Here is a 15,359-nt window from a genome sequence, read left to right as displayed (position 1 = left end):
AATCCCCTTTCCCTCCCCTCCCCACAACAGACACCTTGTGTGGTAGGTGAGGCTGAGGGAGTTCTGAGAGAACTGGGACTGGCCCAAGGTCATTTCATTTCATTTTAACCTTTAATGGCATATAAATTATTTCCATTTAAAAGAGAAAACTTTTAAAACATTTAAATACGGGTGTTTAAAATGCTTTCCAAGAATTTAGCCACTGCCAAGGTGATCGATGGATTACAGTCACTTAGCAGAAAGCGAGTGGCCTGGAACTTGGAGTGCTCAAGTCTTGGAAGTAGCATAGCAACGGCATAGTCTCTGATGTTTAGGGATCTGAAGGTATCTTCCTGAGGTTTCCGCTGATGGGAAAATATTGAGGCGTCCTAGCATGAATGCACGACTGGCCCAAGGTCACCCAGCAGGCTTCATGTGGAAGAGAGCAGAAACGAGCCTAGATTGGAGTTGACTGCTCTTAACCACTATACCTGCTGGTCGCTTGGTGCGTTCAACGCACTCGGCGTCTATTGCTCGATAGCAGGTTTTGTGCTAAAGCTTGCCCTTTTCTGTCTTCGTCTTTCCAGGTCAACACCGCGGAACACCTGGTTGCGGTGCCCGTTTGTGGTGATTCTGCCGTGCGGGTGGAGTGTTTGTCCGTGGACCGTTTGGGAGTCAACGTCACGTGGAGAGTTTTGCTGGAAGATGTCCCGGCATCGTCACTCCCTGATTTACACAACATTGGTATGAGATGATGTTTCTTTCGGTCGGTCTGCCTTTGCTGACGTTATTGCTCTGTGCCACCCTTTGCAGGTGGCAGTGTGCTAACTGCGTGCCAGGAAATTCATGGATAGTATATCAGCAATGAAAAGATTTCTACTGGAGTAGAGTTTGGAGAAGTTTGGCCCAGAACTGCCCTATATCCCTGCCCTCCTTATTTGACTAACCACAGGCAAACCTACCTCCAAACTTTATTGGGATGGAGGACCCACCTGGGTTGTCAGTCCTTGTGGCTCCCCTAACTTGTTTTTTCCCTAGAGCACAGGTCTCGAACTCACAACCCTCCAGATGGTATGGACTACAGTTCCCATCATCCCCTGCCAGCACCTATGCCCTAGAGTACTGTGCCCTGAACTTCTTCTTTTCTTCTAGGGCAGGGGTCTGCAACCTGCGGCTCTCCAGAGGTTCATAGACTACAAATCCCATCAGCCCCTGCCACCATGACCAATACTGGCAGGGGCTGATGGGAATTGTAGTCCATAACATCTGGAGTAGCACAAGTTTGACACCATGAACATCTGGAGAGCCGCAGGTTGCAGACCCCTGTTTTGGGAAATTGCTTCAAACCAGTGGCGTAGGCGGTTAAGAGCTCATGTATCTAATCTGGAGGAACCGGGTTTGATTCCCAGCTCTGCCGCCTGAGCTGTGGAGGCTTATCTGGGGAATTCAGATTAACCTGTACGCTCCCACACATGCCAGATGGGTGACCTTGGGCTAGTCACAGCTTTTCAGAGTTCTCTCAGCCCCACCCACCTCACAGGGTGTTTGTTGTGAGGGGGGAAGGGCAAGGAGATTGTAAGCTCTTTGAGTCTCCTACAGGAGAGAAAAGGGGGATATAAATCCAAACAACTCCTCCTCCTCCTCCTCCTCCACCTCCTCCTCCTCCTCCTCCTCCTCCTCCTCTTCTTCTTCTTCTTCTTCTTCTTCTTCTTCTTCTTCTTCTTCTTCTTCTTCTTCTTCTTCTTCTTCTTCTTCTTCTTCTTCGTGTTCTTTTCTACACTTTCCCCCAATTCTCACTTCATTCTGATCTCCTCGCACAAGCTAGGGAAGTTTCTTCCACAGACCGTCCACCCGCTATAAAGGAGCAGAGGCTGAAAATTAATCCTGTGTTTATTTTTCCTTTGTATGAGAGCTGCTGTTTAATCTCTGGATTAGGTTACAGGCTCATTCAGTCGCTTCGTAATTCTGTTCCCTGCGAATTTACAGGCGTTCCTTTTTTTCTGATTTGGTGTTTCCAAGACTCTCTGTCCACCAGCCTGCTTTGCCTAATGAGCAATGGAGTTAAACGTCTCCAGCAGCCGCTTCTGGGTGGAGCGGCTACCGTTTCCCGCATTGGCAATCTGGTTATGTTTACATTGGCACATCTACTCCGTATTATATTCAGACGTGGGGGGCCCTGCTTTATTGCTAGCACTTTCAAAGAGGCAGGATTGATCCCTTAAAGTGTATCTTTTCACTTTTCACAGGCTACAGATGGAGGGTGTGGTAAGTTTCGAACAGCAAAAGTGAGCAGAAATGGAATGGTTAGCATGGGCTCCCCTTCCCTTCAAGTTCCTGATACAAATTGAGGCTTCAGGAACCAGCGGCTGATTCCGCACGGGCCAAAAAGAGCAGTGTGAAAACGGTGTGAAAACAGTATAAACCCTTTTACACCGTTTTCACACTGCTGTTTTTGGCCCATGCGGAATCAGCCAGCAATTTGCATGTTATAGGCAGGTAGAGATACATGATCTCAAGTACCATCTAACTGAGCCCAAAGGTGGGTCATCACGAGGGCCAGATGCAACGCTTTGCCATCAGATCTGCAACAGGGATGCTTCTGTAATATGCCTCCCCCAGATAGAGGTTGTACAAACTGCCAGATCTCTGTGGAAACTCTTGAGCATATTCTATTTATTTGTCCAAAATATTAAGAACATAAGAACAGAAGAACAAGCCAGCTGGATCAGACCAGAGTCCATCTAGTCCAGCTCTCTGCTACTCGCAGTGGCCCACCAGGTGCCTTTGGGAGCTCACATGCAGGATGTGAAAGCAATGGCCTTCTGCTGCTGCTGCTGCTCCCAATCACCTGGTCTGCTAAGGCATTTGCAATCTCAGATCAAGGAGGATCAAGATTGGTAGCCATAGATCGACTTCTCCTCCATAAATCTGTCCAAGCCCCTTTTAAAGCTATCCAGGTTAGTGGCCATCACCACCTCCTGTGGCAGCATATTCCAAACACCAATCACACGTTGCGTGAAGAAGTGTTTCCTTTTATTAGTCCTAATTCTTCCCCCAAGCATTTTCAATATTGTCTGCTTAGAGGTGGCTGCTGTCTCTTATCCAAGACGAACGGCCCTTTAAGCCAAACTATCGTGCAACTCTTGAATAGTGAGGATCGTCTTGTGCTGGAGAAGGTTGCTCAGTTTTTGTTACAGGTTCTGGTCCTATGAGCAGTGGTGTAGCACCCAGGGGATGGGGGGGGGCGTCTTGCACCAGGCGCTTGCTAGTGTGGGGGCGTAGTAGGGACGCAGGGCACACACATTCCCCAGGCACAATTCCCCCTCGCTACGGCCCTGCCTATGAGTTATATTTTTTATGTATGATCAATTTATGCCTAATGGAAGATTTTGTAATGTATTGTACATGATCTCAACTGCCTGAGCCATTTGACACTAGGTGCACTCAAATGAGTGGGTGGGTTGTTTTCTTCTATGGGCCACCCCATTTATTCCAAATGAGGTTGCGCATCCATGTTGGCAAAAAATTAATTACATGTCAATCTGCTTCCATTGGAAGGAACCAGTAAGGCTTAGCCCAGTGGTGGGATCCAAAAATTTTAGTAACAGGTTCCCTCACCAGCCCCCCCTCAGCAAAGGGGGCAGAGGCGTACCTAGGCAAACCTGAGCCCTGGGCAAAACCTGAGTTGGATGCCGCCCCATGGGCAGCCACCCCACCACGACCCCAAAAAATTTTTTTTGCACCAGGTCATTTCTAAATCATCATCACATTATAGAAAATGCCCCAACTCACAAATCTGAACACAGCAATGGTGAAACACACAGGTTCTTTGATGGAGACTGATGAGAAAAAAGGTACGAAAGGCTGAGAATCCATGAATTGCAGTACCTGAAAGGGATTAACCCAGTTCAGGGAGTTACATTATTAGTCACAATTGCTATATGGAACCTTCACGTTCAAAGGCAGGATGCCTCTCGGGGAGGCGAGGGCGTGGCGATGGAAAAGCGGACCCCATTAGTAACCCCCTCTCGGCACACACAAACAGTTAGTAACCCACTCTCAGGAACTGGTGAGAACCTGCTGGATCCCACCTCTGGCTTAGCCATTGCAGGTGGACACCTAAGCTCCTGTGCTCCAGCTAAATTAGAAGTTCATGAGTATGGTTGCCATTTAACATGCACTGTGTCCATCTCTCCCATGGGAGCTAGGACATTGTTATAAAAGCAGAGCAACCTTCTTGTGGCTCATCAGTCTACCAAGCTCGAATCTCCCCTGACCCCTTCAATGCTCTGCTCTGTCCAATTTCATTCTAGAAGAAGCTATGGTTGGCGATCTCCTTGGACGCTTTGAAACGCTCATCAGGAATGGCGGCCTTGCCTTCCATTTGGACGCCAAGCCCTTCCAAGCGGACACTTCCGTTAGGCTCCTCAGAGATGTGGATTTCAACGTATCGGCCAGAGTTCACCTTGGATGCAAGAGTGGGTTTCAAAAGGCTTCGACTGTAGAAGGAACAGCCCCAGATGCCCAAGGGTGTGGTACGTGTCATCCAGTCGGCTTTCTCCCTTTACTGAATTTCTTAGTTGCTAGGAAAAGAGAAGTTAAGGAAATAAACAAGGGTGTTTCTAAAGAGTCTTTTTCAAGGTGTTGGCCTTGGCTGCCACCATATATTTATGACTGCCGCCATATATTATTTTCTTGGAGTGCAAATGTCAGGGAGGAAGTGGTGGAATTCAGGTCCTTTTGTAAATCTCCTTTCTCCAGATCAAGTTCTGGTTCTAAGCACTGAGACGGAGACGGGCCAAAGAATGCTTGCGGCTCCAAAAGAGCCCTCAAACAAATCTATACCATTTTCGGAGGCAACCGAGACCAAAATGGCAGGCAGCTTTCTGTTGGACATTGCTCTCGTTTCTCAGTACAGGTAACCAGGCAGGGAAGCAAGATAGGCAGGCAGTGATTCGGCAAACAGGCAGGGGTGGTCAGCTAGATGTCAAGACTGCTATGGAGACTTACATTGTCTCAGGGCCTTTCCCCACTTTCTTCCCCCCCCCCCATGCCGCACGCTGATCTCAGCGCGTGGCATCCCAGGTGCGCCCGGGCGTCCCTACGTCATCAAAAGGCACCCTTAAGAAGAGCACCTGGGATGCTGCGCGCTGAGGGGGCTCGACAGCGGCAGCATCGGGGCGGCTGCGCTGTCGCCGCCCCTGTCATGGGGAATGCTGGGGGACCCCTCGCTACTCTCCTCAAGCAGCACGGGGCTTAAGGTAAGTGGGGAAAGGCCCTCAGACTTCTGATGAACTCATTTCCACAGAACTCTTGCTAAAAAGTCCTAACAGCCAATTAGGCCCAGGTGTCTATCCGGACACTTAATATCGTTTGACTCTCCAGACACCCTACTGTAAAACTAGCCCTCTCTTCTTCACCACTTCGAAATCTTTGCCAGCTATTCATGGTGGCTGCAGAAGGGCCACGTTTTCTATAATTTATGATATTGCAGAGCAGAGGCAACATTTGGGGTCACATGTCCCCGAGCGCACGCCAGCTGGTCATGTGGGGGGGCGGAGAATCGGCCCTGCACCCCTCCCCTCAGCCCTGCCCTGCCAGGCTGGTGGAGCAGGGTTTGCCCTGGGTGCCATCCCTCCCCGCAGTGGTGGGATCCAAAAATTTTAGTAACAGGTTCCCATGGTGATGGGATTCAAACAGTGGCGTAGTGCCAATGAGGGTGGGCGGGGCACGACGGGGGCATGGCCGGGCATTCTGGGGGTGGGGCATTGCTGGGCGGGGCTGCGGCAAGGCCAGTCCTTGGACGGGAAACGAATGCACGCAGGTGCAGGCTGCCACGCACGCCGGTGCACCTCCTGCTAGGTTGCTTCAAGTTCTGCGCGCTACTGCTGAGGAGCGGAGGAGGGGCGTAACTAAGGCAAAAATCACGTGGCAAAATCACCAAATAGTAACCCCCTCTCGGCACACACAAATAATTAGTAGCCTACTCTCGGGAACCTGTGAGAACCTGCTGGATCCCACCTCTGCCCCCACGCCTCTGTTGCAGAACAAAGCCCGTGTGCCTGGGACACCAGCAGTCCATGAGAGAGGCTGATACGGTGATGGATTGAAAAGAGTGACTGACCCAGGAGACAAAGAATAGGTTCTAAAGAGGCTAGGCATGTTTGATTGAGTACGAGTGAATCGCTTGGAGATAAGATCTTCAGGCCGTGCTGCTCTTCTGGGATTCTTGGCATCCCTGGGGCTTGAGGGACATTCAGTCCCAAAGGTTTTGCCAGCACGGAATCCTTTCAGAACATGTGGATGCACTGCCAGGTAGGACCTTTGATCCCCGACATCTGCAAAAGACCTGCAGCTTGTTTTTACAGGGGCATTTGGGCCCTGTCACATTAACATATAAAAGGAATTGTGGAGCCGCAGTATGTTTTCAGATGTCAAAATAAAAACAGATCTGGTTCGTGGTTTCGACAAAGGGAATTTGTAAGTAGAGGAGATGCTCTTAGAGGTGAAAGGATCTTTATAGGCTTTCGGTCCCCTATTAATGCAGAATCTGAAATGACAGCATCCCCGATAGATCATTATACAGCCTCTCTTTAAAGACCTACTGTGAAGGACAGCCTATTGCTCTCCTAAGGAGCAGCAGCGTAGGAGGTTAAGAGCTCGTGTATCTAATCTGGAGGAACCGGGCTTGATTCCCCGCTCTGCTGCCTCAGCTGTGGAGGCTTATCTGGGGAATTCAGATTAGCCTGTGCACTCCCACACACGCCAGCTGGGTGACCTTGGGCTAGTCACAGCTTCTCGGAGCTCCCTCAGCCCCACCTACCTTACGGGGTGTTTGTTATAAGGGGGGAAGGGCAAGGAGGTTGTAACCCCCTTTGAGTCTCCTGCAGGAGAGAAAGGGGGGGATATAAATCCAAACTCTTCTTCTTCTCCTCTCTAAATAACTAGTTCCTTTAGGACATAGGTGTCAAACTCACAGCCCTCCAGATGTTATGGACTACAGTTCCCACCATCCCCTGCCAGCATCATGCTGGGATGATGGGAACTGTAGTCCATAACATCTGGAGGGCTGCGAGTTTGACACCTGTGCTTTAGGGAGTCTCTTGTAGTTAGTTACCAACTCTGGGTTGGGAAAATCCTCCGTGGGAGGGGGAAGGCTTGGAAAGGTCCGGTCAAGGATCTCAGTGAAGTATAATGCCATAGAGTTCACCCTCCACCAGCGGTGTAGCGAGGGAAAATGGAGCCCGGGGCAGACTCTGAGTTTTCCGGGGACCCCCATGCCCCACTTACCTTAGCTGGTGGGGCCGGGCAGTGCGCACAGTTGCCTTTGCTGATCCTGGCAGGACAGAGAGAATTTTTTCTCTCTTTCTCACAATACTAGAACCAGGGGGCATCCATTGAAAATGCTGGGGGGAAGAATTAGGACTCATAAAAGGAAACACTTCTTCACGCAACATGCGATTGGTGTTTGGAATATGCTGCCACGGGAGGTGGTGATGGCCACTCACCTGGATAGCTTTAAAAGGGGCTTGGGCAGATTTATGGAGGAGAAGTCGATTTATGGCTACCAATCTTTAACCTCCTTGATCTGAGATTGCAAATGCCTTAGCAGATCAGGTGCTCGGGAGCAGCAGCCGCAGAAGGCCCTTGCTTTCACATCCTGCAGGTGAGCTCCCAAAGGCACCTGGTGGGCCACTGCGAGTAGCAGAGAGCTGGACTAGATGGACTCTGGTCTGATCCAGCAGGCTCGTTCTTATGTTCATATGACGGGGCCAGGCAGGGACAGGGCCAGTTAGCGGCCTCCACCAGGCCTGCCCAGGTGAGGCTGACTTATCAGCGGGCTCTGCTGGGCCTGGCGGAGTGGGGCAAGAGGGGATGAGGAGAGGTGTGGGGGGCGCCCCACAACGGTCGCCTGGGGCACCTATCCCCACCTAGCCCTACGGAAGCTACACTACTGCCCTCTACATGAGTCATTTTCTTCAGGGGAACTGAACTCTGTGGTATGGAGATCAGGTTTAATTCAGGGATATCTCCGGACACCCAACCCTGGTGATCCTTTGCCACTCAAGGCATTCTCAAGGGCAACTCAGTTTCCAGAGTTTTGCTAAAAAGCATAATGTACCCAGTTTAATTTTCTGTGTCAGCATCATCAGGAATGATAAGAACATAAGAACATAAGAACGAGCCTGCTGGATCAGACCAGAGTCCATCTAGTCCAGCATTCTGCTACTCGCAGTGGCCCACCAGGTGCCTTTGGGAGCTCACAGGCAGGATGTGAAAGCAATGGCCTTCTGCTGCTGCTGCTGCTCCCGAGCACCTGGTCTGCTAAGGCATTTGCTATCTGAGATCAAGGAGGATCAAGATCGGTAGCCATAGATCAGGGGTAGGGAACCTGCGGCTCTCCAGATGTTCAGGAACTACAATTCCCATCAGCCTCTGTCAGCATTGGCCATGCTGGTAGGGGCTGATGGGAATTGTAGTTCCTGAACATCTGGAGAGCCGCAGGTTCCCTACCACTGCCATAGATCGACTTCTCCTCCATAAACTTGTCCATGCCCCTTTTAAAGCTATCCAGGTTAGTGGCCAGCACCACCTCCTGTGGCACCGTATTCCAAACACCAATCACATGTTGTGTGAAGAAGCGTGTGATGAGTGTTTGAATAAAAACGTGTTATTGCTTCTTCGTTACTTATTGCTTTTATTAGATTCCAAGGAACTGCTCAGTAACCGTGATTTCAGTCCATCTTTCAAGTGGGGATACCCTGGTTAAAACAGAACCTTGAGCACATTAGGGTTTTGAGCCACGGGTGATAGAAAGACACAGCTTATGTTCTTGGTGATATTCTCTTTTGCATGGAAATGAATGTAGTGCTACTCTTGAATTGCATAGTGGTAACCAAAGCTTTTCCCTGTTTTGCAGTTGTCTGTCCTTCAGGCTTCTATTTCCAGAATGACCACTGCGTTCCGTGTCCCTCCGGATTCTATCAAGAGCAGGCTGGAAGCCACTTCTGCTATGCATGTCCTTCAGGGAAAACAACCATCTCCACTGGTGCTTTTAAAGCCGAACACTGTAAGGGATCTGCAAAACTGATTTCCTGTCCCATATTAGGAGTGCATAACCGTGCTAGAATAGTGGATGAAAACGTCCTTCAAAAGTATAAACAGAGGCTGGATGAACATACGTTGGGAGTGTTTTGATTGGTTTTTTTCCTGCGTGGCAGGGAGTTGGCCTTGATGGTCCTTCTGGTCTCTTCCAGCTCTATGATTTTATGATGTTAAGAAACTGGAGTTGTGCCTTTCACCCACAAGCATTTTTAGGGCCTTTCCCCACTTACCTTAAGCCCTGCGCTACTTGAGGAGAGTAGCGCTGGGTCCCCCGGCACTCCCCATGAGAGGAGCGGTGACAGCGCAGCCGCCCCGCCGCTGCCGCTGTCGTGCCCCCTCAGTGCGCGGCATCCCTGGCGCTCTTGCAAAGGGCGCCTTTTGATGACCTCGCGCAGAGTGCGGGGTCGTGGGGACGCCAGGGCGCGCGCCAGGGATGCCGCGCGCCGAGAGCAGAGCATGGCATAGGGGGGATAGGGGAGAGTGGGGAAAGGCCGTTTGATTATTTCCCATTGCATCAGATACTTGTGGGACTGTTATCTACAAGCTAAGAGAAACCAACAGGGGGACAGTTTATGTGACAATTCTTAAACGACCATAAAGGACCATTCTTAAAGGATACTGTTGGTGGAACCTGGAGTTATCCTGGCATTACACCTTATTTCCAGAGCACAGAGATCAGTTCTCTGAGGTAAAAGGCAACTTTGAAGGACAGTCTCTATAGTATACCATAGAGCAGTGGTGGCAAACCTATGGCACTCCAGATGTTCACAGACTACAATTTCCATCAGTTGGCCATTCTGGCAGGGGCTGATGGGAATTGTAGTCCATGAACATCTGGAGTGCCATAGGTTCACCACCACGGCCATAGAGTGTATGAGAAGGTCTTGAGTGACATCACTTCCCCACTGATCTTCCTCTTTTTCCCAAACTCCATATTCCTGAAGCACCACTCCAAACCTCCAGGAATTTGCCAAACTAAAGCTGTCAGTGTATTGACTACTGTAAGTTTTCCGGACTGTGTTGCCATGGCCTGGAAAACCCACAAAAGTCAGTTGATTCTGACCGTGAAAGCCTTCAACAATACGAATTAATGCATGCTATAGTACAAACACAACATTATTTACAATTCTTATATCATGAGAAGAAGCCTTAATCCAGTGGTGGGATCCAAAAATTTTAGTAACAGGTTCCCTCACCAGCCCCCCCTCAGCAAAGGGGGGAGGCGTACCTAGGCAAACCTGAGCCCTGGGCAAAACCTGAGTTGGATGCCCCCCCATGGGCAGCCACCCCACCACGACCCCCAAATGTTTTTTTGCACCAGGTCATTTCTAAATCATCACATTATAGAAAATTCCCCAACTCACAAATCTGAACACAGCAATGGTGAAACACACAGGTTCTTTGATAGAGACTGGTGAGATAAAAGGTACGAAAGGCTGAGAATCCGTGAATTGCAGTACCTGAAAGGGATTAACCCAGTTCAGGGAGTTACATTATTAGTCACAATTGCTATATGGAACCTTCATGTTCAAAGGCAGGATGCCTCTCGGGGAGGCGAGGGCGTGCAGGTGGAAAAGCGGACCCCATTAGTAACCTCCTCTTGGCACACACAAATAATTAGTAACCCACTCTCGGGAACTGGTGAGAACCTGCTGGATCTCACCTCTGCCTTAATCCCTGTTTAGGCCTCAATGGACCATTACCCACTGCAGGCTGTTCCCTGCGGAAATCAAGAAGCATGCGCAGGGCGAGGGTCAATACGAATCATACAGTGAGATACTCATTGTGAAGCAAGTGACCGAAATCCCAGCTCAAGCCGGAACAAACTGTACCAGCCATATCTCATGTCTGAGACTCAAGAGCAACAGAGATCTTTTTTTCTGACTCTTCCTCCCTCCTGCAACAGGTGTGACTGCCTGCCAGACGGATGAGCGAGGCTTGCAGTGTGATAAGAATGGCCAGTATACACCTTACTTTGAAGACCCTGCTACCAACAAGTCATTCTGTGTTGATAGGCTTGGAAAGATACTGGAGTGGACCGAAACAGATGGACAGCTTACAGTCTCCCAGTGCCTAGGTGAGTGAGCCCCTGTGACCACCTTTCACACAGGTGAAGCTAATCACAATGAGACATATCTTTTAAGTTAGGCAGCTCTTATGTACTCAAAATCCGGAGCTTGTAGAGCAGTAAATCCCCATTTTTTTTTTCAACCTGCGGGCACTTTTTGGCTTCTGACATAGTGTGGTGGGCTCAGTCACAAAATGGCTGTTGCAGTACGTGGAGCCAGTCACAAAATGGCTGTTGCAGTAGGTGGAGCCAATTACAAAATGGAGCCAGTCACAAAATGGCTGCCACAGGAGGCCTATTAACAGAATGCCTTTTAAACTCCACAGCCAATCAGAAACCCTATGAGCAAAAGTCCCTCCTAACCCTGCCCACTTTCTAGAAACACTTGGTGCCCCACCAGGAAAAGTGTTGGCAGGTGCCGTGTTGGGAACCCGTGATGTAGATAAGGTTGCCATTCTGGAGATCTCCTACAGTTACAACTGATCATCAGGTGACAGATATCAGTTCACCTGGGAAAAATGGCTGCTTTGGAAGGTGAACCCTCTGGCATTATATGCATTGAACTCTATGGCATTATACCTTCCCCAAATCATCTTCGGTGGTACCCCCTTGAGCTGCCATTGCTGCTAGCTTTCAGCTGTTAACACTGGGGAACTATTGAACTTGTTACCTTCTGCATGCAGAGTAAGTGTGCCCTCCCCGTACCACTTGCAGGGCTGGTTCCAACACGATAAAAGACAATAAAATTCTTAAACTCTGTGAGACTTGAGACTGCTCCATTATGAAGGATGTTGATGGCGAATAACCTTCCTTTCAGCCAGCTCCCTTCTGGCTCACCCAGAGTCAGGGGGCCATTTTGCTTTCTCACTACTGGCACATCCTAGTGCCCTTTCCTGGCACATCCCTGCAGCAGTGGCGTAGTGGTTAAGAGCAGGTGCACTCTAATCTGGTGAACCAGGTTTGATTCCCCGCTCTGCCGCCTGAGCTGTGGAGGCTTATCTGGTGAACTAGATTAGCTTGTGCACTGCAACACATGCCAGCTGGGTGACCTTGGGCTAGTCACATCTCTTTGGAGCTCTCTCAGCCCCACCCACCTCACAGGGTGTTTGTTGGGGGGAAGGGAAAGAAGATTGTCAGCCCCGTTGAGTCTCCTTATAGGAGAGAAAGGGGGTCAAACCTCCTCCTCCTCCTCTTCTTGTTCTTCTTGTTCTTTTTGTTCTTGTTCTTGTTCTTCTCGTTCTTGTTCTCGTCCTCGTTCTCGTCCTCCTCCTCCTCGTCCTCCTCTTCTTCTTGTTCTTCTTGTTCTTCTTGTTCTTCTTGTTCTTTTTGTTCTTGTTCTTGTTCTTGTTCTTGTTCTTGTTCTTCTTGTTCTCGTCCTCGTCCTCGTCCTCATCCTCGTCCTCCTCCTCCTCCTCCTTCTTCTTCTTCTTCTTGAGGTGAAATGACACACTGATCAAAAGCACCTGCCGCTGCAGTTCTGACCGCCACGTCAACATTTGCTTCTGATTAGCACGGGACCTGTTTTGCTTGGCAAGGACAAATATCTGGTTTTAAAGTTGATCTCCCAAATGTTCTGGTTTCGTGCTGATGTTTCTAGGGCAAGCGGACTTTGCTGGCAAGTTGTGATGCATGACGCAAATGGAAATAACGTACAGCTATGTGAGATTTCCTGGATTAGAGGACCAAGACCGGAGGCGCATCGTTGCAAAGGGCTTGCCAAACAGACAGTGTGGTCAAGCAACTGAGTGGGGGTTCTGTCACCAGAGTTCCTAAATCTGGGAAACATCTCTTCACTGAACCCATGGAGATGGGTGCAAGGCATGGCTGAGAGTTGCCAACCTCCAGGGGGCGGCTGGAGATCTCCCAGGAGTGCAACTGATCTCCAGTTCCCTTGGGGGAAATGGCTGCTTTGGGTGGTGAACTCTATAGTACCGTGGTGGTGAACCTTTGGCACTCCAGATGTCATGGACTACAATTCCCATCAGCCCCCTGCCAGCATGGTCAATTGGCCGTGCTGGCAGGGGCTGATGGAAATTGTAGTCCATAACATCTGGAGTGCCAAAGGTTCGCCATCACTGCTATAGTATTACACCCTCCTGAGGTCCGTCCCCTCCCCAAACTCCACCCTTCATAGGCTCCACCCCCAAAATCTTCAGGTAATTCCCAACCCAGAGCTGGCAACCCTAGCATGCCCACACCACTTGTGACGCCCCATTCCTGATGGGAATCACCAACTATAACATGTATCCCCCTTTCTTCTTAATCTTGGCCTCTTGCAGGAGGACAGGTGTCTTCCAGTCATGGCAACAGTCCTGCCAAGGGTTGCCAACTTCCAGGCAGAGCATGGAGATCTCCTGGAATCACAACTGATCTCCAGAGTACAGAGGATTTGCCCCTGAGAGAAAATTACTGCTTTGGAGGGCAAACTCTATATGGTATACCTAAACAGCTCGGGGCTCAATGATATTTTCCCCTTCCTCATTTTATCTTCACACCAGCCCTGTGAGGTAACTCACGCTGAGTGCATTCCTGTGGCCCAGTTAGCCTAATGGGGATCTGGGGATCTGGACCTGGGGATCTGGACCTGGATCTCCTGGATCCAGCACTCTAACCACAGGCCGGCAACTTTGAGTTGCTGATAAAAGAAGACAAGTTGGGTTGTATAGCTCGCTTTTCACTACCTTTAAGGAGTCTCAAAGTGGCTTACAACTGCCTTCCCTTTGCCTCTACCTGCAACAGACACCTTTTGGGGTAGGTAGGACTGAGAGAGTTAAGAGAGAACTGTGACTGGCCCATAGTCACCCATCAGGCTCAAGTGGAGGACAGGGGATTCGAACCCAGTCCTCCAAATTAGAGTCTGCTGCTCTTAACCACTACACCACGCCAGCTCCATGCCGGTATATTAGAGTGGGCTGTAATGATATAGAAATCATACCTCGACAAACACTGTGGGAACTTCACAAGTTCTAATCCCCAGCTTTCGAGCACATTACATTTTGTTTTAAGATAAGGAAACAGAGAACAGAAAGGCCAGAGGCATTTGTGAATCAGTCGAAGTTGCTTTATTTTTTTTCAATTCAATTCCCATAATGTTTAATAGCATAAAAGGTCAATGAATTACCGTATATACTCGTGTATAAGTCAACTTTTTCAGCACATTTTTAATGCTGAAAAAGCCCCCCTTGTCTTATATTCGGCTCTTATACTCAAGTATATACGGTATTTACCGGTACATCTATAAGATTTAAAAAAAGTGTTTAGGATAAAAACAATTACTTCAACTTCAATTAAAATATAAAATAGTTATGGATGTAAAAAAATTGCTCTACTGCTTTTAAAATTAAGGGACTATAACAACAAGGTTTGGGCTGTTATTTGACTTTATCCTGGAAATTTTCAAGGCTAAAAACTTGGCCACATTCCATATTTTTTTTTTGGCTGGTTATCTGACAAAAGGTGGCGAAACGTCTCTTTATCCAAAAATGGAGAAGGCCGGTCGAGATGCGGTTTGATATCTATAGATCTTATCCGATTCAGATTCTCACAGTATTGCACAACATGTGTAACTGTTTCTGGTTGATTCTCGGGGCACGAGCAAGTGCTTTCTTCATAAGACAAGTGCAAGTTGCGACCGTTTAACATTGCATTTGGTAATGTTTAATCAGGCCTGCATAAAAGGGCGGCGTAGATGGGGAATCTTTGAGATAAGAAAAGTACTGTGGAAGTTGCTTTATAAAAAAAGAAGCAATTTTACTTGGTCTTTCTTACCCTTTCAGACCAAACTAGAAACTGCTGCTCTCCTGAACTCTGTACATTCCTAGTATGATATCTGGCATTGATTTAGAAGAGGCTGTAAAAAGAGATGGATTCCAGAAGAACTCCAGTAGCAAACACAGCAGAGTGCGAAGGCCCTTTATGATTTGCACGTTTATTAGGGTTTAAAATTTCATAGGCAAAAATCCTGCTTTGTCAGACAGAATAATTGTAATGCTTAGCATTTCTGCAGGGTCTTCTGCATGCAGGATGATTTCAATAGTCTTATGCTAACAAAGTAAGGTAGCATCTCTACGAGGAGAGACTTAGGGAGCTGGGTATGTTTAGTTTGGTGAAGAGAAGGTTATGAGGTGACATGATAGTCATGTTTAGATATTTGAAGGCATATCATGTTGGTGAGGGAGCAAGTTTGTTTTCTTCTGCTCCAGAGACT

General features: G+C 48.7%; 1 protein-coding gene across 1 annotated transcript in view; it reads left to right on the top strand.

Moving 5' to 3' along the window:
• Positions 1-15,359, top strand: part of TG (thyroglobulin) — a 188,198-nt gene that overhangs the window by 40,700 nt on the left and 132,139 nt on the right. Inside the window, exons 16-19 of the mRNA XM_048508584.1 lie at positions 567-723; positions 4,293-4,514; positions 8,900-9,049; positions 10,991-11,161. Of these exons, the coding sequence (XP_048364541.1) occupies positions 567-723; positions 4,293-4,514; positions 8,900-9,049; positions 10,991-11,161 (700 nt within the window). The remainder of the gene's footprint in view (positions 1-566; positions 724-4,292; positions 4,515-8,899; positions 9,050-10,990; positions 11,162-15,359) is intronic.

Source organism: Sphaerodactylus townsendi, linkage group LG09 (genome assembly GCF_021028975.2).
Source record: "Sphaerodactylus townsendi isolate TG3544 linkage group LG09, MPM_Stown_v2.3, whole genome shotgun sequence".
In the NCBI taxonomy this organism is placed as follows: Eukaryota; Metazoa; Chordata; class Lepidosauria; order Squamata; family Sphaerodactylidae; genus Sphaerodactylus; species Sphaerodactylus townsendi.
The sequence above is the reverse complement of the archived record's forward strand: the minus strand, read 5'-3'. Positions and strand labels throughout refer to the sequence as shown.